At 41.7% G+C, this 24,537-nt stretch overlaps 1 protein-coding gene across 15 annotated transcripts in view; it reads right to left on the bottom strand.

Moving 5' to 3' along the window:
* The window catches only part of GBF1 (golgi brefeldin A resistant guanine nucleotide exchange factor 1), a 125,889-nt gene extending 102,923 nt beyond the window's left edge, over positions 1-22,966 (bottom strand). For 14 of the 15 annotated variants that reach the window (XM_060286865.1, XM_030865441.2, XM_030865435.2 and 11 more), the window contains exons 1-3: positions 22,714-22,966; positions 8,770-8,878; positions 7,191-7,257 (exon numbers count right to left, since the gene is read on the bottom strand). In XM_060286865.1, coding sequence (XP_060142848.1) covers positions 7,191-7,257; positions 8,770-8,865 — 163 coding nt within the window. In that variant the 5' untranslated portion in view covers positions 8,866-8,878; positions 22,714-22,966. The remainder of the gene's footprint in view (positions 1-7,190; positions 7,258-8,769; positions 8,879-22,713) is intronic. The other variant, XM_060286862.1, reaches the window with a different exon arrangement.
* Between the last annotated feature and the right edge of the window lie 1,571 nt (positions 22,967-24,537).

The following is a 24,537-nucleotide window of genomic DNA, read 5'->3' on the forward strand; positions in this document are numbered from 1 at the left end:
AAAGTTAGTGACTCATTCAACCTTCTTCTCATGGCTTCTCATGCTGATTAATAATGATATATTGCTTACTCTAGGGAGATGGTAGCTCTAACACCAATTTTTTTTTCAAATATTACCCTTACTCTAACAGCAAATTTTTTTTTTCAAATATTACCCTTACTCAATCTTTTTCCTGACAGTGACTACTAAAATCTCTTCACTACACTTTCCCATGTTCCAACTGAAACAGATTAACTTGAGGTATGAGGCATCCTGGAAGAGTTTTGCTTCAACTTAGAAGGCTATTTCTATGAGGCCTAAGCCAAACAGGTGTTAAGTCATAGTTCCTCCCAGGTTGGCTTTCAGACTCTGTTTAAATGTTCTCTGTAAACCTCTGGAGGTTACACGGATTCAAACCTCCTAGCTCAGATTCTGAATTCACAAAGCTTGAGACAGACAGTACCCTACAGGTGTGTTTGTCCAGGATAAACTATATTTAAATAAACTCCTGATACATCCACTCTCTCCAGGCACCTGCTTCTCCCTCTTAAACTCAAGCACACCATATCTTGCTGTCCAGGTAAGCACAGTAAAGAAATATCCTATCCCTCAAATATCTTATCCCTCAGAGTTACAATATGCAAACCCACCAACGTCTTTGGGAACACCTAAACTCTGGCCAGAACAGCTTTACATGAGAAAGCCAAATAAGCAAATATATGAGTTAAATTTTTGTTCATTTCTTTGGCTTATGTGTTAGCAAGGGAAAGAGTGGGAGTAAGAAAAGATGGCAATAGATTTTTCTCGTTCACTCTCACCTATTCCATACCTGATAGGGAACCATATGGCACAGAGTAGAGGCTACAAAGGTTAGCCCTGGAATGGTCAGCTAGAGCCACTAGTCTTAAAAACCAGTGGTTACGAGGGCAGGAAGTTTGTTTACCATTACAGATCCAGTGCCTAAGTGCCTAAGCAAAATGTCTAGCACATAGCAGATATTCAATAAATATTGGTTAGAAGCAATTCAACAAGCTAGACCCAGAAGAAATCCAAAACTTGGTGAATCTCACAAAGAAAAGGTCCAAGCAGCTACAACAGTTCCATAGTTAATACAGGTGCTTATACTGAGCCTCAAGACCATATTAGTCTTATGCTAAATACCCCCAAACCCCATAGGTCCTCAGAATTAAAAAGGCCAGCCAGGGGTTATATCTCCAAAGGCAAACTCACTACCCTCCCCACCACCACCACCCCTGACACACACCACTAAGAGGTCTTCCTCAAGCCCTGGCCTTAAAGGGCTTTAAAGGCTTTCAAGTCATTAACAGGTGATTCCTTAAGAGAAGATTCTGGTTGTGATACTTTTAGACTGTTCTCTCTGTGCTTTAAAACAAAAATTTTCTGGAAAAGAATCTCTTTGTAATGATCTAAGTTTGAAGACCAAGGACAAACGCAGCCTCAATCTGGAGGCAAATGAACACAGCCAAACACCACAAACCACAACTGACTAGAGCCTTGTCCATGAAGTTATACTGAATGAAGGGTACTAAGGCTTGCAAGGACTTGCCTAATCTGGGAACAAAGAGATCAAAGACCAGAGATAATGCTGGCTAGAAGTATTCTTCTAAACTGTCTACTCTGGGGGGACTTCCCTGGCGGTCCAATGTTTAAGACTCCATGCTTCCATGGCAGGGGGCACGGGTGTGATCCCTCGTTGGGGAACTAAGATCTCACATCCCGTGCTGCGTGGCTAAAAAAATAAAAATAAACTGTCTACTCTCCACAGACCTAAAACCAAGAGCAGTATCAAGTATCCTAATATTTCACTTTCCCTTTCATCCCCCTATCCCATGCCACAGATCTTACCACCCAGTCTAACTGTGAGATTGGAGATAACTCCAATAAGCAAGAGCCCCAACAAGATCTCTAAAAGGATAAAAGGAAATGTGTCTTTGGAATCTAAGCCCATGGTAGGGCTTGGGCAGATGCAAGGGAGAGGCATTGGTCCTTCTGCCCCTAAGGCCAGGACAACCCAGCCCTGCAGGCAGCACAGAGTTAACTACCCACCCGCTTTGAGAAGCACAAAGGTACATCACTGCAACATGCCTAACATTTACATTGCCTCTCTCTGCTCATTAAACAGGTTTTGGTTAAATAATGAACAAACTGTATTACAGACTCCGATGAGAATTCCAAAATTATAAATCAACTGGGAAAGCCCAAAGGGGCAGACAGACAGGGAAGGGGGGAGAAGGATAATATTGACTAATATAAAGGGCGCAGCTTGACAGTGGATATTCCTGCCACACCTGATCAAACACACTCCGTTGGGGGAGGGGAAAGAGAGCAAGAGAGGGGAGACGGGACAAGAGAGCCTGAAATTTGCATCCGGAAAAGATTAAAATGGATTCTTTGGGGATAGAGAAAATACATAATATATATTACTATAAATGCAAAACTGTACTAAAAGCTAACTCAAATGTCAAAGATTACAGCTTGAATAAATTTAAATATAAAAGCCATGTGCTTCTTGAGTTAATGAGAGAGACATAAAAGGACAAACTGGGCTAGGAGGCTGAATAGAGCCTTATGCTGCCTTTGCTGGGCAATGGGTTCAAAGAACAGCAGCAACTATAGTCAGAGGCTTCCCTTCATGGCTCTGAGCCTTGAGAAAGAACTGGCAAATCCCATTACTTTTCCAGTGTACATTTGCTATTTTTAAAAATTAAGATACAATTCATATGCCATAAAATTCACCCTTCTAAAGTATACACTTCAATGGTTTTTAGTATATTCACAAAGCTGTACAACCATCATCATTATCTAATTCCAGAACATTTTCATCACCCCAAAAGGAAAGTCTATAACCATTAGGTTATAACCCTATAACCATGCCCACTCCCAGCTCCTGGCAACCACACATCTGCTTTAACTCCTTCAGAATAACCTCCTAAAGTATTCCTAAGAGAACTGAAAGACCAAATGAGGGGCAGCAGTCAAGTCTCACTGGTGGTGAGCTATGGCTTTATCCAAAGTACCAATATGCAAACTTTGCTCTTAGGCACTCCATACCTTCCAAGTGCAACCCTCTCTTTAGATTTGGTATTAGAATATTCTATTACTCTAGATGTTACAGAGCATCCAGTTGTCATGCATTTTAGGCAAATACTGACTGCAAATGTAGTCCAGAGACATATCTGTGAGAATAACTGATATGGACTTGCTAAACTTACTAGAGACAGTGGACTTATTTCCTTCACAATGCTCAGATAATGTTCCTGGAGAAGTAGGTAGCGCTTATGTCGGTAAAAGATTCTCTGACTGCTTACAAGAAAAGAGACAAAATCATTTAGGTTGACTGACAATGTCCAATGAACCACCTATTTTCATTAGTAATATTCTTAACCAACCCAGCCAGCAAATAACCTAGAAAAGTGCAAATAGAAAGCCTTTGTAAAAAGAGACCAAGCCCAAGTCATTTTCATGAGTTAAACTGAATAGAGTCTTAGAATTCCTGCCATACTTCCTCCAAACTAAGTGGTACAACATTCCCAGTCACATAGCACAGGCAGTCCCTTCAGTCTCTCTCTCCAAGTTCAAAACCCTTTCCCAGCCTCCAACCGTTAACAGGCTTCCAAGAAAGCAGTCCTCCTGACACTGCCAATCAGAAAAATCTGTTTGTTTTGGTAAAAGAAACAAGAAATTGGTCATGGATTGCAGAGTCCAGGACCACAGGGGCAGTTGACCCATAAACCTGTTCCTGGAAGCCAGCACTATGTGGGGGGTCAGAACCAATCAGAAGACCATGAAATGCTCTATTTTGGGTCCACTCTGTTATTTTCTCAGGCAGGTAATATGCTAAAACCCAAGAACAATGGGGCAACCTTGGCAGGCACCATTTCAACATCTGCCACAGCTGTTGGTCCCTGGAAAATACTACAACCTTCTTCCTTGCTCTGAGGGAAAGCCTGGCAACCTTGTTGGAACCCAGCTATGTTCCTAGTACCACTGACAGAACTGGCTCCTCAGTGCATTCTGGTTTTAATAGTTTCAAGCAGAAGATAATCTGGATTCCTAACCCAAAAATGTAAGAAAATTAGGCAGCAGACTCAACTTTGGTAGCTCTTACTTAGATGGTCTAGACTCCAAACCCTGGACTGCACTATTCACCACAGATACAGTCTCTGAACTGAAGTCTTGGGATATGTCAGAATGGAGAAAACAAGTGTGGGATATGGATTGGATGGCAAGTAGGAAATGTGGCTCTGTCAGGATAGCAGCACCACCTCAGCTCCTCAAGGTCTGCAGCATGCCCAAAAAGCCTACAAGACTACTCCAGTCTGACCTCAGCCATTTTAAGGTGTCCCCAGCCACTTATAACAACAATTCCTAGCTGTCTATAAAATAATTGCCAAGTTTCCAAATGTATTAACTTGTTTAATCCCCTTAACTCTCTTAGAAAGACAATACTCTGAACTCTGACCCAACAAAAAGAGTTGTAAATATCTACTCACTACATTTTCTTTTTAATTGGGATGTGTACGCTTTATCTGAAAAGTTGAAAATATCTGGCAGCAGCATGGATGCAACTAGAGATTATCATACTAAGTGAAGTAAGTCAGAAAGAGAAAGACAAATACCATATGATATCACTTGTATGTGGAGTCTAAAATATGACACAAATTAACCTACCTAAGAAGCAGAAACAGAACAGAAACAGACTAACCTACCTAAGAAGCAGAAACAGAAACTCACAGAACAGACTTGTGGTTTTGGGGTGTGGGGGGAGGGGAGAGATGTAGTGGGAGTTTGGAGTTAGTAGATGCAAACTATTACATATAAAATGGATGAAAAACAAGGTCCTACTGTATAGCACAGGGAACTATATTCAGTATCCTCGGATAAACCATAATGGAAAAGAATATAAAAAAGAATGTATACATGTATAACTGAGTCACTTTGCTGTATAGCAGAAATTAACACAACATTGTAAATCAACCATACTTCGATTAAAAAAAAAAATCTGTGCAAGCCACCAACTTTCTAAAGCAGCCAAATCACTTACAGTACAGGCCATAAAATGGAAACATGCCACCTAGTTGCATTAGCCTTGCTAACCAGCTAACAACAACAACCTCTATACTACTTGATCGTTCTTGGTTAATACTGCCAACACTTTTTAACTGAGTAGAATTTGCTCCTTTTAAGAAACATGTAGGGGCTTCCCTGGTGGCGCAGTGGTTGAGAGTCCTCCTGCCAATGCAGGGGATGCAGGTTCGTGCCCCGGTCCGGGAAGATCCCACGTGCCGCGGAGCAGCTGGGCCAGTGAGCCATGGCCGCTGAGCCTGCGCGTCTGGAGCCTGTGCTCTGCAACAGGAGAGGCCACAACAGTGAGAGGCCCGCGTAACGCAAAAAAAAAGAAAGAAAAAATAAGAAACATGTAGGGAATCCTTAGATAACTTCTGCCCATGTTTAGGAAAGTAAAAAGGAATTTTTCTCCAGATATTCTCCTATTGATACATTTCTCATGAAAGGAAAAATTTATTTGTTCGTTTATTATTTATTTAATTTGCAAAACCTTTAAAAACTATTTCATTTGTGGTCTTAGATATGTTACTAGCTAAAACCATTCCAGGGTTATACACTGCAAAAGCCCTTTACAGTCAACAGAGGAACACGGCTCAGAGGCTTTCCCTTTAGGTCTACATATACCCCCTTGAAAAACCTGAAGTGTTGAGACTTGCCTCCTCTCTTGGCATGTTTTTATACATAATATAAGGCACTTCCTGTGTACCTTCTCCTCTAACTGTAAGAACAGAAGCAATGCAGAACAGGGCACTAAACCAGGCATCAGGGGCCTGAATTCTGACGGAAACTCTGATGGAGTTTTGACTCTGCTTCTTAGGATCAGTGTGACCTCAGCTAAATCACTTAAAATATCTCTGGGCTTCAACTTCATTCATAAAAAGGGGACAATATCTAACATGACTCCCCAACAGGGTTGTGTGAAAGTTCAATAAGGTACGGTAACTAGACTTACCATGGTGATCATTTTGAAATGTACAGAAATATCAAATCACAATGTTGTATAACAGGAACTAATATAGTATTATAGGTCAATTCTATTTCAAAAACAAACAACTCACAGAAAAAGAGATCACGTTTGTGATTATCAGAGGCAGGGGGTGGGGGAAGGAGGAACTGGATGAAAGCAGCCAAAAAGTACAAACTTCCAGTTATAAAATAAATAAGTACTAGGAATGTAATGTACAACATTATAAATATAATTAACACAGCTGTATGTTATATACGAAAGTTGTTAAGAGAGTAAATCCTAAGAGTTTTACATCACAAGGAAAAAAACCTTTTTTTTCTATTTCTTTAATTTTGAATCTATGTGAGATGATAGATGTTCACTAAACTTACTGTGGTAATCATTTCATAATGTATGTAAGTCAAAGCATATGTACACCTTAAACTTACACAGTGCTGTATGTCAGTTACATCTCAATGAAACTAGAAGAAAAAATGAAGTTCCCCATACAAAAAATAAATAAATAAATAAGTGAAAACAGTTCAATACAGTAATAAATATGAAAGTGGCTTTGAAAATTCTGAACACATGAATATTATGTAACATAATTATGATTAGGAAAACAGGGGCAGAGTGTGTGACACAAAAGATTCTGGGAACAAGAGAAGACTAAAAGATCTGCATTACAGAGAGCTAAGGCCCTAAAACCAACAATGATTTTCTGTAAGAAAAGGGTTTTGCTGCAAGTATTAAAAACTTCACTTGTGCCACCCACTTCCTATCTTATAGAATACTTAAGTTAGAGAAAGAAAGTAGTTAAAGCAAAACAAAACCAAAAAATAGCCAAAAATAACTTATTTATAACTCAAGCAATGAAGGAAGTTTATAATTGTACGAATGCTGATTCCCCACTAAAACGGGACACTCTACTAGGAAGGATCAGCAATAAAGTAAACCAGAGCAAACTATACCCGTGGGCCAAAGCTGGCTTGCAGCCTGTTTTTTAAAAGAAAATTTTATTTATCACTCATTCATTTAAGTATTATCTGAGTCTGCATTTGAGCTACAATGGCAGAGTTGAGTAGTTGCACAGTTGCTACAGCCTGCAAAGCCTAAAATATTTATCATATAGTCTTTTACAGAAAAAGTCTGCCCATCCCTGCAATAAATCACTTACCTGTTACATTGTTTAAAACCTCCTTTAGATGACTGAAACTATGCAGCAGAGGATCCCGTTCTTCATCCTGTAACACATAAATTAAAAAAAAAAAATTCATTATCAGGCCAAGAGGAAAGAGGAAATAAAGGACAGATCAAGAGCTCTTTCTCTGAAGCCAACCAGAAAATTCAGTTTTCCTTCTGAAGAAAAGAAAGTTAGCTATAGTTCATTTTTCCAGTTCCCTAACCTCTTATCTCATAGAAGTACTCTGGGCTTACCTAAAACAGTACATCCTGAAATACTAAGCTTAATCTACACCATGACCATAGCACTCAAGCTACCATAGATTGCTAGGTCATTTATATGTGCTATGGTCTGAATGTTTGTGTCCCCTCAAAACTTCTAGGTTGGGATTTCCCTGGCGACTTCCCAGTGGTTAAGACTCTGTGCTTCCACTTCAGGGGGCGCGGGTTTGATCCCTGGTTGGGGAACTAAGATCCCACATGCCACATGGCGCGGCCACAAAAAAAAAAACTTCTATGTTGAAATCCTAAGGTGGGTGATTAGGTCATGAGGGCAGATTCCTCATGAATGGAATTAATGCCCTTTATACAAGAGGCCCAAGAGTGCTCCCTTGCCCTTCTACCATGTGAGCATACGATGAGAAGTCTGAGACCCAGAAGAAGTCCCTCACCCGAGCATGCTGACATCCTGATCTTGAAATTCCAGCCCCCAGAAATAAATATCTGTTGTTTAAAGAAAAAAAAAAATCTGTTGTTTATAAGCTACCCAGTCTTTGGCATTTGGTTTTGGTTAGAGCATCCCAAACAGACTGAGACATACAGACTAAGATGTATGTATTATTCTATCTTTTCTATTTCTTCATAGTCATCATAATCACACATATTCATTTCTAAGACATTCCTGACTCCACTCGTACTTCTAATACAATCCACTTTTTTTTTTTACAATCCACTTTTATAAATGAACATAAGAAATTTCTAAACACACATATACATATTCACCAAGTTGGAAATGTCTAAACTTAATTTTACAATTGTACCAAAAACTGTCTTACACAACTGTACAAAAAATATCCTTGAACATACAAATACAATAAAGAAAGTCCGCTTTACAACAGGTAATCTTACTCATCTGATTGGCAAGATATGGTCTGCTCTATATAAGAAAAGTTGCTGAATTCCCAAGGAGTACCATTACCAAGCCATACTCCATGTATCAATAACTAAACTAACTGAAATGAATTCGATGGCTAATTATAGTTCTTGGGAATTAGAAGATAAGGAATCTTTCTGACATTTTTAGGCATATAAAAGAGATCCCAAGTGTTTGCTTAAGTTGTTTATGAAAACAGCTAGAAGAAAAATGGTATCATCTTTTGGCTTCCAGAGAAAAAAACGCAGCTTATAAATTTGACTCTAGTTGAAATAAAACAAAACGGTCCTTGAAACCCTTCTGAAAAACACTGAATTCCTACTATTATCATTATTACCAGGAAATTGATTACTGTTTTAACCACACACCAGATCCCCTACAGCAACTCAGTGACCAGGTTCTCTACCCACTGCCCACTTACCAGTGGAGTATGGGTGCTCCATCGCGCATTTCGTTTGATGGCCCCAACCACAATGCTAATTTCCCCTTGAATGATGTAAATATTTTTATCCACCATCCTGGCAAACCTACTGAAACAGTGAAGAGAAAAGTTAGTTAATATTTGGTTACCCAAGAGCACACCCATGCTTAAATCAGTATCTGATAAGGTCAGAACTACGATTTAACTTTTCAGTACCAAGATTTCCCACCTGTAATACTAAGATGGGATGAAGCCCTTCTTATGTTATGAATCCAACTACCTGGCTCTTCTAGAGGTCTCTGCAAGTTCAAGATACAACTCAAAAAGCATCACACCAGAAACTTTTCAAAGGCACCTCAACAACCTCTAACAAGCATGTCAAATTCTTCAAAGTCAATTGTCCCCCAAATCTCTCCTACGAATCATACAGATATGCAGATACATCCATGTTGCTAGTTTGTTAAAGAAATATTTCAGATCTTCCTTTTGTTCTTCCTTTTTTATCAACTCAATAAATAATGAAGGTTTAAGTTAAAAGAAAAGAATGAAGGCTGTTAGAAAAATAGCCCTGGTCTGGAACCACAGTTACAATGTCAATTTATAGACTGCATCCATTCTGCCAAGTCAGCTCCAGAAAATTGGACAGTGGCAGTGATACAACCTTTGAAAAGTTCTGAAAAGTCAAGTTCACTTGCTTATAGCAGGAAATCGCTAATAAGCAGACTGTAAGGTAGACTCTTCTTGGCATAGAGAAAACCCTAGGAACATGTAAAATCAACCTAATCACTTCCCATTCTTTAGAAATCCTCCTGAGAAAAGACAAAATTTTAAAAAACGAAAGGGATAGAAAGCAGGGTAGGGGAGACATACAGTTAGACAAACATTTATATCAGGCTCAAGGAAAATTAAAAAAGTAAGGCTAACAGAGTAAGGAAAGGAATTCCAAAAATATTTACTTAATAAGCACCTACTATGCATAAGGCATCTTTCAGAGTGCTAAGGATACAAAGCAAATAAGACATGGAAAGAGCTTCAGGCATACTGTGGAATGAAAAAAAAATTGTAATGCATGACTGTATGTTGCCAACTATGTAAAAACCAACCAACCAACCGACCTTACATAAAATACTAGATTTTTGTTTTCAAAAATATACCGTATTTAACATACAGTAAGATATAAAGAGAATATAACAACCAGTATCCAGATTAAGAACAGTACAACTGAAGTCTCTGTGTGTCCTCCCTAATTACATCCTTCTCTCTTTCATCTATAGGTCCCACTATTCTTTTCTTTATAAATTTATTTACTTACTTATATTTATTTATTATTTTTGGCTGCGTTGGGTCTTTGTCGCTGCACACGGGCTTTTCTCTAGTTACGGCGAGTGGGGCCTACTCTTTGTTGTGGTGTGCGGGCTTCTCATTGGGTAGCTTCTCTTGTTGCAGAGCACGGGCTCTAGGCACGCGAGTTTCAGTAGTTGTGGCACTCGGGCTCAGTAGTTGCAGCTCGCAGGCTCTAGAACGCAGGCTCATAGTTGTGGCGCACAGGCTTAGTTGCTCTGCAGCATGTGGGATCCTCCCGGACCAGGGCTTGAACCTGTGTCCCCTGCATTGGCAGGCGGATTCTTCACCACTGTGCCACCAGAGAAGCCCTGGTCCCACTACTCTTAATCTGATGTTTATTAAACTTTTATGTTGCTTTATACTTTTACTTCATTGATATGTATCTCTAGACAATATGTATCATTCTGCATATTTTTATATTTTGTATAATTAATATCATTTTGTATGTATTCTTCTGCAATTTGCCTTTTTCCCTTGAAACATTATGTTTGTGAGTCATCTATGTTGTTAAGTATACTTAATGTATTTTGTACAGGCATATAAAGAGATATATAACACAGAATAAAAGGTCTGGGCAGATGTACCCCAAACTCAACAATCATAGTCATCTCTAGAGAAGGTACTATGAAATCAGGGTGTAATCAGAGGATACTTAGCCTTATCTATATTTTAATTTTTTACAAGGAGAACATATTACTGTACCATCAATATAATTAAAAATTAATAATTATGAAAGAAATGAGATACAATTTCTGCCCTTGAGGCATTTACAGAGTTCAGTAGGATCTAAAAGAAAACTGAGCCAGAGACATGGAGGGAAGAAAAGCACCCTGAAAGTAGCTCTATTTGCATATTTTTTACACAAGAAAGTGAGAAGAATGAAAACCACTATGATAAAGGAAAAAAGAACTGGTACAAATTTTGTCCAGGCCCATAACACCTCTCCCAATCCACAAGGGAACCCAACAAAAGACAACACTTATTTTAAAGACAATTTAAAGAAACAACTAGGTTACTCTCAGAAGACTAAATGCTCTAGACACACAACAATGTTCTCTTCAATGAATAGATAAGATTCAATGATGAGAACATACCACAATGAAGAGGAGGAGAACCAAGAAGTGTAAGAAAGATAAACAAATTCAAAAATAGAGTATCAGGGGCTTCCCTGGTGGCGCAGTGGTTGAGAGTCCGCCTGCCAATTCAGGGGACACAGGCTCGTGCCCTGGTCCGGGAAGATCCCACATAACGCGGAGCAGCTGACGCCCATGAGCCATGGCCGCTGAGCCTGCGCGTCTGGAGCCTGTGCTCCGCAACGGGAGAGGCCACAACAGTAAGAGGCCTTCGTACCACCAAAAAATAAAAAAAAAAAAAGTATCAGAAAAGAAAAGATAAAATCTCTAGTATCTCTCCTTCCTTAAATTATTTAGGCAAGATGAATATGCTCTAGATCTCTGGATTTTTTTTTAATACACGTTACATTTTATTTTATTTATTTATTTTTATATATTTATTTTGGCTGCATCGGGTCTTAGTTGCGGCACGCAGAATCTTCGTTGCAGCATGCATGATCTTTTGTTGTGGCGTGCAGGCTTCTCTCTAGTTGTGACACGCAGGCTCTAGAGCACGTGGGCTCTGTAGTTTGCGGCACACAGGCTCTCTAGTTGAGGTGTGCAGGCTCAGCAGTTAAGGCACGCAGGCTTAGCTGCCCTGTGGCGTGTGGGATCCTAGTTCCCCAACCGGGGATCAAACCCATGTCCCCTGCATTGGAAGGCAGATTCTTAACCACTGGACCACCAGGGAAGTTCCTGGAAGGTTTTTTTTAAGAAACTCCTAACAACACGGGGAGGGGGAAGGGTAAGCTGGGACAAAGTGAGAGAGTGGCATGGACTTATATATACTACCAAATGTAAAATAGGTAGCTAGTGGGAAGCAGCCACATAGCACAAGGAGATCAGTTCAGTGCTTTGTGACCACCTAGAGGGGTGGGATAGGGAGGGTGGGAGAGAGACGCAAGAGGGAGGAGATATGGGGATATATGTATATGTATAGCTGATTCACTTTGTTATAAAGCAGAAACTAACACACCGTTGTAAAGCAGTTATACTCCAATAAAGATGTTAAGGGACTTCCCTGGTGGCACAGAGGTTGGGAGTCCACCTACCATTGCAGGGGACACATTGCAGGGGGGGTTCGAGCCCTGGTCTGGAAAGATCCCACATGCCATGGAGCAACTAAGCCCGTGCGCCACAACTACTGAGCCACATGCCACAACTACTGAAGCCCGCACGCCTAGAGCCTGTGTTCCGCAGCAAGAGAAGCCACCGCAATGAGAAGCCCGCGCACCGCAACAAAGAGCAGCCCCTGCTCACTGCAACTAGAGAAAGCCCGTGCAGCAATGAAGATCCAACGCAGCCAAAAATTAATTAATTAATTTAAAAAAAAAAAAAAAGAAAGAAAACTCCTAACAGTGGTTGCCTCCAGAGAAAGGAACTGGGGAACAGTGGTGAGAGGAAGACTTATTTTTCTCTACATATTCTTTTGTACTTTTTGAATTCTGTGTCACATACATATATTACTTATTTTTAAATTTTAATTAACAGATTTTTTTAATGAGTAGGCGCTACAGAAAAGTAGTTGTATTATTCCATGTATAAATGATTAAGAGCAGCAATCAAAGTTAATTAACTAACAAACATTTATTTCAGTCAACCAGATATTACTTAGCACATGCTAAGCAAAATGCTAGACAGAGTCATACAGAATTGTCCCTACCCACCCACAAGGAATTTATAAGCTAGTAGATTAAACACATACATCTACACACAAACCCATACATATCTCCAATACATAAGTGATACACAGTGTCACAGTAGTGAAGCAAAGAAAATTATTTCTGGCAGAGGACCCTGAAAAGGCAAATGAAAGACAGGATTCAAACAGTCAAAAACACAAGGAGAGAATGGCAAGAGTAAAGGCTTATTGGTAGGAAAATGCAATATGTATTTAGGGGGTCATGATTATTCCAGACTTGTTGGAACATTATTCCTAGGAGAATAACAGCATGTAAAGCTAGAAAAGCAAGTTGTAGGGGGAGCATATCATGGAGGGCTTTCAATATATATAGTACATATACAGACTACCTATCATTGTAAAAAATATTTTGGGGGGCCTGGAGGGGGCCACTATAAAATAAGAATATTTAATTTCTCTCTCTTTTTTTTTTTGGCTGTGCTGCGCGGCATGTGGGATCTTAGTTTCCCAACCAGGGATCAAACCCGCGCCCCCTGCAGTAGAAGTGCAGAGTCTTAACCACTGGACCACTGGGGAAGTCCGTTTAATTTCTCTTTTAAAGAACTAAGAGAATGAGAGAAAACACCTATACTGAGAACAACACAGCAACAAGTAAATAACAAACACTACACTACAAATTGCAAACAAAAGTGTCAACAGGACTTAACTGAGATCTAATAGGATCTACATGCTATTTGGAAGGCTTTCTGGAGGAAATAAATTTTGAACTGGGATACCAACTGAAATAATCAACCTAACACTCAATCAAAATTCATTAGGCATCAGAAGCTAACAATTTTCTAAGATAGCAAAGATCTAAGCAAAAAATCACTGTCTTAAGTTTCTTAGTAAAAAAGAAACATCTCAGGAATAAAGAGGAATTATTTTCAAGGACTATGCAGAGTTGCCTAATCTCCCTCCAAGCCTGAGCATGTCTCCTCACCCAAGAATCTCCCAAGGGAATTTGCCCTTGATGCTCAAATGGGAAGCTCCAATGAACCACTTGCTGTCTGGTAGCCAATGGCCTAGAACCCCTTGCCGTAAGGTCACAAAGGCCGGCAGAGACCTCACGAGTATGGTAGAAAAGAACTTAAGGTTTACCTTTTATCAGAAATAATATGAGAAGGAATGACCAAATACACACCAACGAATATCCCCCAGCCAAATAAGCTAGTGGTTTATCTGCTCAGAGACTGCGAGCAACATATATTCTTTGAAAGCACGATCTGTTTAAAGCTGGGCCTATAGGATTACAATGGTGCTTTGCTGCATTCTGCAACTGGCAACTCCCTCTAGATCTAAACAAAAGCAGGAGAAACAGAAACAATAAATTGGATCCTTCATGGAATACCAAAAATTCTCTTTAGAATGAGTTAAAGACTTAAATGTAAAAAAGCAAAACCTGAAAACTTTTAGAATATAAGAGGGTGTTCCCTGGTGGTCTAGTGGTTAGGATTTAGCGCTTTCACTGCCGTGGCTCAGGTTTAATCCCTGGTTGGGGAACTGAGATCCCACAAGCCACGTGGCGTGGCCAAAAAAATATATGAGAATATTTTTATAATTTCAGCATAGGGGAGACGTACCTAAATAGGAAACAAAAAGCAGAACCCATAAAAAAAAAACTGGTAAATTAAACCATGTTAAAATTAAAGACATTTATTCAAAAGACACCATAAAAAAGAGGAAAAGATAAATTACAAACTGGGAGAAAATATATGTAACACATATAATAAAGAAGCAAAGAAGAATGGATAAAGAAGATGTGGTACATATATACAACAGAATATTACTCAGCCATAAAAAGGAACGAAATTGGGTCATTTGTAGAGACATGGATGGACCTAGAGACTGTCATAGAGAGTGAAGTAAGTCAGAAAGAGAAAAACGAATAACATATTAACGCATATATATGGAATCTGAAAAAAAATGGTATAGACGATCTTATTTACAAAGCAGAAATAGAGACACAGACACAGAGAAAAAAACGTATGGATACAAAGTGGGAAAGGGGCTGGGGTGGGGGTGGGGGGATGAGCTGGGAGATTGGGATTGACATATATACACTATTGATACTATGTATCAAATAGATAACTTCTGGCAACCTACTATATAGTACAGAGAACTCTATCAATGCTCTGTGGTGACCTAAATGGTAAGGAAATCCAAAAAAAGAGGGGATATATGTATATGTATAGCTAATTCACTTTGCTGTACAGTAGAAACTAACACAGTATTGTAAAGCAACTATAATTCAATAAAAATTTTTAAAAAAAAGAAGCAATATCCATAATATAACTGCTACAAAACTATAAGGATAGACATATAAACCCTCCCCAAAACTGGCAACAGACATGAACAGGCATTTCACAGAATAAGGAAAATACAAACAGTAAATATATATACGAAAAGACTATGAGCTTCATTAATAGTCAATAAAATTACAAAATAAGATTATTAATGAGAAACCATTTTACACCTCCAAAATAGCACAAAATTTTAATTTGACAATACCAAAAGTTGGTAAAAATACAGACCAAGTGGCTGTTGAGTCTGTAAATTGATACAACTCATTTGGATAACAATTTGGCATTATCTTGCAAAGTTGAAGAAGTTCATATGCTATACCTCAGCAATTCCACTGCTAAGACTATACCCCAGGGAAATGAACAAAAAATTTACAACAGTTGGCTAAGGGGAGGGGAGACGTGACTAATAGGGAAGGGCATACCCGCTGCCCCAGTTTTGGTAATGTTCTGTTTTTAAGCTGGGTTGGGGACACTGATGTCCCTTATATGCTGTATAAACCCTAACCCTTACTCATTCCATCCAAAAGTCAATGAGAGAATCAGAATACCACAGTGGTATTCCTGACTGTTATTACCTGTATGATCTTAGCCAAGTTTCTTAGCCTCTCTGATTCCCAGTTTACAGTTCTGCATTGCATAATGGAGATAGTACCTCCTCACCCATTTGTTGTAAGGCCTGGCATGCTATTAGGAATATTAAAACCCAAAAAAAGGTTGGCTGTTATTATGATAATGCCTGCTCTGTTAAGTCTTCCCTGGCTAACCCACTCCCCCAGAGAGTATTAGTACTCCTTTTTTGTCACCCCATGGCACAGGACATACCTCTATTTAAACATATCTTATACTCATTTATAATTATTTATTTAATCTCTCTCTCCCATGAGTCTATGAGCCTCTCAGAAAGAGACCATAATTTATCACCTTTTTATCCTCAATGCCTAACATATAGTAAGAAAAATGATAAATACTGAATGAACAAATGAATAACTGAAAGAATATCAAGACTGACTCTTCAGTATTGGTACAGCTCACATCCACCTCTTGTGAGAACAATTACTTCATAGAAGACAAGGACTCTACGCCAGGCAGGCAAACCTTCTTTCTGTATCCCATGTTTGTTTCTGTACTAGAAGTTACAAATCTTCCATATTAGGCACTCTATGGACAAAAAGAACCCACATTTATCCACCAGTCAAATCATAATGCTTCTGTTTTCACATGTATCTTCCTGAAGTCTTCTCATATGCTATTTGCATGTTCACATTTCTTCTGTGAAATATACAATTCTTTATGTAATTGTCCATTCTTCCCATATGTATATATGTGTCTTATTTTCTTTGGTTCTAAATAGATTATTAGTGCTCGCTTCGGCAGCACATATACTAAATAGATTATTAGTAGACCATTAAGTTATTTTTTTTCTTCATTGCTTAAAAGTTGTTCTTATTCAATTAGAAATTAGATTCTCCAAAGGCAAAGACTCAGGTTTTTTTTCTTTTTCATGGTGCTTTGATGTCTAATACAGAACTATGTAAACCACGAAAACCCTGATGGGCTTTCTGAGAGGAAAGAAGGTACCAGGGAGCTGAACAACCATCAGCTGGCCCTTCTGAGGTTTATTTTCACTCGATCTCTCAAACATCCCGGAGAAGCACCAAAGACACAGAGTTTTTAAGGTTTCCAGAGCTAGCCAAGGAACGCGCCATAGTTCTGTGTTTTGTTGAGAGTGACCCAAAATTACTAAACTAGTAAACAACTTGCTAGACTCAAGAAATTTACTCAAAGGGTGGAGGTAAGAGAAAATCAAACCAAGAAAAAAGCTGGTGCCCTGACAGGATACAACTGGAAAATCCTCCCAACCTGATAATCAGGTGACCAGTGTACCTCAGCTCTGCCATTCCCCCTCCTCCCTCTATGGAGATTCTGAGGTTATCCCAAGAATTATATGCAAGGTGAGCTACTGAGATAAGCTCAAAGTTGTCCTAAGATGCCCCTTCTGCCAGCTTGGAGATGAAAAATGAAACAAGACTTCTTTCCCCCACTCATCTTTTAACCACTCAGGGCACCGAACATGACAACTAATGGTGAAAGTTGGCTGAGTACGACAAAGATTAAAAAGTGAGCCTGGTGGGCTTCCCTGGTGGCTCAGTGGTTAAGAATCCGCCTGCCAATGCAGGGGACACGGGTTCAAGTCCTGGTCCGGAAAGATCCCACATGCCTCAGAGCAACTAAGCCCATGTGCCACAACTACTTAGCCTATGCTCTAGAGCCCACGAGCCACAACTACTGAGCCCATGCACCGCAACTATTGAAGCCCGTGTGCCTAGAGCCCGTGCTCTGCAACAAGAGAGGCCACCGCAATGAGAAGCCCACACACTGCAAAGAAGAGCAGTTCCCGCTCACTGCAACTAGAGAAAGCCCGGGGGCAGCAATGAAGACCCAAAGCAGCCATAAATAAATAAATAAATCTATTAAAAAAAAAAGTGAGCCTGGGGACTTCCCTCATGGCCCAGTGGTTAAGAATCCGCCTTCCAATGCAGGGAACATGGGTTCGATTCCTGGTCGGGGAACTAAGATCCCACATGCTGTGGGGCAACTAAGCCCGTGTGCTCTAGAGCCTGCGTGCCACAACTGGAGAGCCCATGCGCCACAATTAGAGAGCCCGTGCACTGCAACTACTGAGCGTGTGCACTCTGCAGCCTACACGCCAAAACTAGAGAGAAGCCTGCACACAGCGAAGAGCCTGCGTGCCGCAACGAAAGATCCTGCATGCTGCAACTAAGATCCAACACGGCCAAATAAAAAAATAAATAAAAAGAACCCCCCCATATCGTTCTTTAAAAAAAAAAAAAAGTGAGTCTGGAGGATTTCCCTGGTGGCACAGTGGTTAAGAATCCGCCTGCGGGCTTCCCTGGTGGTGCAGTGGTTAAGAATCCGCCTTCCAATGCAGGGGACACAAGTTCGAGCCCTGGTCCAGGAAGATCCCACATGGCACGGAGCAACTAAGCCCATGCACCACAACTACTAAGCCTGTGCTCTAGAGTCCGCAAGCCACAACTACTGAGCCCGCATGTCACAACTACTGAAGCCCGTACACCTAGAGCCCATGCTCCGCAATGAGAAGCCCGCACACTGCAACGCAGAGTAGCCTCCCACTCGCCGCAACTAGAGAAAGCCCGCATGCAGCAACAAAGACCCAACGCAGCCAAAAATAAATAAATAAATAAATAAAAAGGAAAAACAAAGTGAGTCTGTATGATTGTACGTAGAGAATTGCAGTGATTAAGTCTCATAAGGCCTGCCCGTTTTGTATATCAGGGGTCATCCTCCACTGTCATCAGGCAGAATCTAGTCCACAGACATACATTTTTCCTCCTGTAAAAGGTTTTTAAATAATTTAACTAGTTGCCAACAGTTTAAAACACAATGATCTGAATTCCCAGTTTCTCTTGAAAAATAGGAAGAATGGTCATACTGTGCCCACATTCCAGTACACTACAGTCACTAGTACATCCTAATACATTCCCTCCTGGCTCACTTCCCTCATTTACATTACCTGCCTGATACTCAGGCATTTGAGCTTGTAATCCCTGCTTTATTTACATGATGGCAACAAATCATTACTTCCATGATCACATCCACTGCAACTGGGGCCCCAAATCACCACAGTGCCCTACTACATTTTCATTTAATTTAAACAACTGCTGTGGAACACACTGAAATACAGAAAAAGAGGAACAATAAAAACTGAACACCTGCCAATTACATTTACAAAGCTCTTCCAGCCAGAGATAAAATGAACCTCCCTTTCTCCCTTCAACTCAACCCCACAATTACCCCAACAGCAGAATCACTCTAATTAGTCACCTTGAACCACAGGGACAGACTGTGATCAATCAACCGAAGTGGTGTAAAAAGACTAGGCTGATCCTTCCAGTGAGTACTGTATAAATACAATGGGTCTCCTCAAAAGCAGGAGCTGTGTCTTTTTCCTCTCCAGCTGCTCACACTAGCCAGTCTAAGTACCCTATCAATGAAGTTATTATCTAAAAGTAGCAGTCATTCTGCCTTCTGGAACACGGGGAAGTGAACTAGTAGTGTAACTCTGAGAACTTCGAGTTCAACTGGGATTGGTGCCCAGCTACTCATGAGGAGGTGTGCCTACAACCTGAGTTCCGACTGTGCCAATGAGCATCAACGTCAAGGTTAGAACATACTGTCTACCACCACCTTTAAAAAGAAGCTGAAGAAAAAAAAAAAAAGCTTAAATACAAGTCTTGAAGGAAAAACAAATTTTCTGATCTGGGATGGGGGCTGGGAGTAAAGAACTATTCCTATCCAGAAAATGACTTTTTAAAGTAAGAAAAGGTAAAATCTTGTTGCCTGACTTAACCTCCAGGCCCAACTGAAAAGATGCTGAACTGGTCACACTATCAACCCAAAGACTAGACTGCCTATTATGCAAAGCATTATCAACTCAACAGGGCTCAACAGGGCATATCAACCCAGATGAGAAAGGCAGACCCATCAAACCTGGATACTTCCCGAGGTGACTATGTCATTTCATTAGCCATTCTAAATTACTTTTTTGGAAATTCTACAATATAGATCAGCAAGTTAAAATGCAAACAGTTTCCTATACCATTTCCACCTCACTTATTTTATTTACTTACTTTCTTATTTATTTATTTATTTATGGCTGTGTTGGGTCTTCGATGCTGCGCACGGGCTCTCTCTAGTTGTGGCTAGCAGAGGCTACTCTTCGTTGCGGTGCACAGGCCTCTTGTATGGCCTCTCTTGTTACGGAGCACAGGCTCTAGGCACACGGGCTTCATTAGTTGCAGCACTCAGGCTCAGTAGTTGCGGCACGCAGGCCCTAGACTGTGCAGGCTTCAGTAGTTGTGGCGCATGGGCTCAGCAACTGTGGCTTGCGTGCTCTACGGCGCAGGCTCAGCAGTTGTGGCCCATGGGCTTAGCCGTTCCACAGCATGTGGGATCTTCCTGGACTAGGGATCAAACCTGTGTCCCCTGCACTGGCAGGCGGATTCTCAACCACTGCACCACCAGGGAAGTCCCACCCCATTTATTTTAAATCAATAAGTATCAATACAGCAACCTAAATGTCCATAAACAGATGAATGGATAAAGAAGATGTGGTACATATATACAATGGAATATTACTCAGCCATAAAAAGGAACAAAATTGGGTCATCTGCAGAGACGTGGATGGACCTAGAGACTATCATACAGAGTGAAGTAAGTCAGAAAGAGAAAAATAAATATCGTATATTAACACATATATGCGGAATCTAGAAAAATGGTACAGATGAACCTATTTGCAAGGCAGGAATAGAGACACAGATGTAGAGAACGAATGTGTGGACACGGGGTGGGGGAAGGGGGGTGGGATGAATTGGGAGATTGGGATTGACATATATGCACTACCATGTGTAAAAGAGATAGCTAGTGGGAACCTGCTGTACAGTGCAGGGAGCTCAGCTGGGTGCTCTGTCTTGACCTAGATGGGTGGGATGGGGGTGTGGGAGGGAGGCCCATAGAGGGAGGCAATATATGTATACATAATATATACATATAGCTGATTCACTTCCTTGTACAGCAGAAACTAACACAACACTGTAGAGCAACTATACCCCAATTAAAAAAAAAAACAATATAAACAATGCTATCTCCCCTACCAACGTGCGCGCGCGCGCACACACACACACAATTTCAGGAGAGCAGAGTTTAGTCACTCTAGAACCTAGATAGTTTTCTCTTCTAACACAATGAGGTTTTGATCCTTCTTATTACTACCTCACCATGCAAAAGTCCTGACTGCCAGGGCTAGAATCAGGCCACAAGTCAGGATCACATACTAGAACTAATCCTAGGGGGGTCTTCCCTGGTGGTGCAGTGGTAAAGAGTCTGCCTGCCAATGCAGGGGACACGGGTTCAAGCTCTGGTCCAGGAAGATCCCACATGCTGCGGAGCAACTAAGCCCGTGTGCCACAACTACTGAGGCTGCACTCTACAGCCCACGAGCCACAACTACTGAGCCCACGTGCCGCAACTACTGAAGCCTGTGAACCTAGAGACTGTGCTCCACAGCAAGAGAAGCCACCGCAATGAGAAGCCCGCGCACTGCAACGAAGAGTAGCCCCCGCTCGCCACAACTAGAGAAAAGCCCACGCGCAACAATAAAGACCCAGTGCAGCCAAAAATAAAATAAATAGGCACAGATAACACTTATTGAGTGTCCACTATATGCTGAAAAGCATTTAGGTTGACGTGCTCTAGCTAGACTGGTGCACATACATTGCTACTGCTTTTAAGAAACGCATAAACTGAACAGAGCAATCCCCAAATGGACCTTTCCATTTGCGTCCTCCACAGGGCTCAGAGGAGTGCCTTGTGTACCTAATTTAAAGGCATACAAATTTCTATATCGTGTATCAAAAGACACTGTACCTACACTCTTCCTCATTTTTAAAGGCATTCTTTACCCTTGAGGGACTTTTATAGCTTTACAATACAGCAGTTTATCAAAGATCATCATAGTGCCATAAACTATAGTTTTGGGGTTGTTCCATCATTCACTCTGCAGCCCTGACCCTACCACTTTTTATTTGACTGAACACCTCTCATGACCTCTTCTTACCCACTAAAAATAACAGGCCCAAGTACCAACTTCACAGGTATTCAAATCCCTCTCTGCTCTCGTCCAAATATGTCATAATAGAGTGGCTTCCTTGTGACTGAACTTCATCTCCTTAGGCCAAGTGAAGACCTGGGGAGGAAATGCCAACCAAGAACATACACCAGAAGAGAATATTACACAATATAAAAGATTGTGTAAAAGAAAAAACAGGCTCAGAAGGTAAGTCCAGTGTTTACATACAGTCCCAGACTGGCAGGTGAGCAGCCCCATAAAAGGAAAGCCTTCTCTTAGCCCAGGTCCCCAGGAGGCTGGCCTCAGTCCTTCCACACCTTTTCTCACTACCTGGTCTAGGTTGCATTAGTTCATCATCATTAATGAAGCAGTTCAGCTGAATTAATGAGGCAGTCACACAGAAGTGGGCGCTGCACAAAATCTGGAGAGACTCTCATATCTAAGGTCTAAAAATCAACCCTGAAAAGTAGATACAATACTCTGCAGATTTGCTTTCAGCTTCTGAGGACTGGAGTCTTTAGGATGCAAAAAGCTCCAGAAGAGAGAAACTGAAAGCTAGGTTAAGCCTAGAAACACAGGGAGGATTCCGGTACCCGCAAGGGTTGAAAGGCCAGAGTTGAAGTCGTCCCTCCGGCGGCAGGGGCCTGACCTTTGCCCCCTACACCTCTCCCAGTTCCCTCCCACAGCAATCTCTCCCTCGTCTCGTTCCTGCCCCTGCGTCCTTAACCCACCCCGGCTCATTCAGTTTAAGGGCCCTCCTCCTCTTAGTCCCTCTCGCTATGTCAGGGCGGCCTTCACGACACTGGAACTCTAAGAAGAGACTTCGCTGACCTGTCAGCGGATCCAAAATGGCGGGGCCTAGTCCCAGGACCGGCAGCCGCTGCTCATGTCCAGCCCAGGCCCCGAAGGCGTCCCCGAGCGGCTCTCCCGGCTCTGGTGGCAGATGGGAGCAGGGAAGAAGCCCGTTTCTGGGAGTTGAGGCCGAAGTCAAGGCCCGCAGAATCAGTCAGGAAGAGTCGGCCGGAACGGGCGGTGGAGCCGGCTACCTTCCCTGTCAGCTCACTGACGTGGTAACTAGCCTCAGTCTAGCCCGCTGCCTGGTCACTGCACGAGCCCTGCCGCGCACAGCCAATCATAGGTTGGCATCGTGAAAAGTGGCATTCCAGCAATCCAATCGAAGAAAGGAAATTGGCTTCGGGAGGCGGGTAGTGCCTAAAGAGGCGAGATTACAAGAGAAAGAAAAGGGTAGGCAGGGAATAACCAACGGATATGAGGACTCTCTGAGTGACAGTACTGAGAAACCAATAAAAAAGGAGAAAGTGCGCTGGGCAGTTGGAGAGGTGGAGTTAGGTAGAGTTCGGTTGCAGTGCACGGTTTGGCAGTGGCTGCTGGGCATTATGGGGAAGAAAGCTACGACTTGCTGGAAAGGGGGCGGAGTCCTTTTTGAGAGCCTGAGTGGACGACCCTACTACCCCTAAGCGCAAGCCCGTCGCCGCTCCCTATTAAAGTCACCTGGGCCAATACCGTGACCCTTGAGAGATCATTTCCTTTCTAGGCAGTTCTGAGCTCCCTCCAGGATGGAGGGAGCAGTCTATTCCAACCTCCCTTCCCCCACCGTCGCGTCTGCTTGCCCTGTTTGGCTTCTCATAAATGAATCTGTCCCATCCCAACTTTGTTTCTATGTCTTGTGCCCCATTCCTATCATCCTGAAATAGAGACAATGGGAGGTGACAAAAAGCTTGGATATCTAATCCAGGTCCTTTCATTTTACAGAGCAGGAAATTGAATCCCAGAATGGAAAGATGGCCCCCACCATCTGTATAGCTAGTTAATGACAGAGCAGAGAAACAAACCTAGGTGTCCTCACCCCCAGTCCAGCTCTCTTTTTCACTGCCCATCAATACCTCTTATGCTTTAGTTTATCAGACTGTGACTCCCAGCTCTGACCATCATCCTAAGCCTTGGACACTCTTTACCTACCTAGAAAAAAGATAATCACACAGGTTATTCCACATCACCACTGACAGGAAACTGCAGCCTTTCCTGAAGCCTTAGAAATGCTGAGAGGCCTGAGGGCAAGATACCCACCGCAGTCTTCACTCTCCTGCCCCCAGCTGCCTCTCTCCTGGCAAAAGATGATAGAGGTTGCTAGGATATTTAGAATTACCTATAAGTGAGAGTGTGTAGAAAGAGGACAGAAGGATGAGTTTTCTCCTTGCAGATTGAATGGTGGAATTCCCAGCCCATCTGCTGGAATAAATCCCAGTGTCCCTACAGACCTGAAGAGACTGCTAGGAGACAATGAAAAAAGATACCAACTCTCTCCCCATTTCCTCCCATTTATGGATGACTCAAGTCCAGGGAAGCTCCATTCCTAACCCCATAGGACTGTGGTCTCAAAACCAGACATCCAAAGACCATCCTCGTGCTAGAATCCTCTAATACCAAGAAACCATCAGGCCTGAAATCAGAATTGAAGAACTCCTTAACAGCTTCCTGTACCTGCATGTTGGGCTCCTGATCTCTGGGTCCAGCTGAGGATCTTGCCTCTTTCACCCAACGAGAGTCAGGGGCAGAGGATACAACCACCATAGCACATCTTTCTAGCCCATCTCTGAGCCATTTTCCACCTTCATTTGAAAACTGGGATTTGGT

The sequence above is a fragment of the Globicephala melas genome, chromosome 16, assembly GCF_963455315.2.
Source record: "Globicephala melas chromosome 16, mGloMel1.2, whole genome shotgun sequence".
Classification (NCBI taxonomy): Eukaryota; Metazoa; Chordata; class Mammalia; order Artiodactyla; family Delphinidae; genus Globicephala; species Globicephala melas.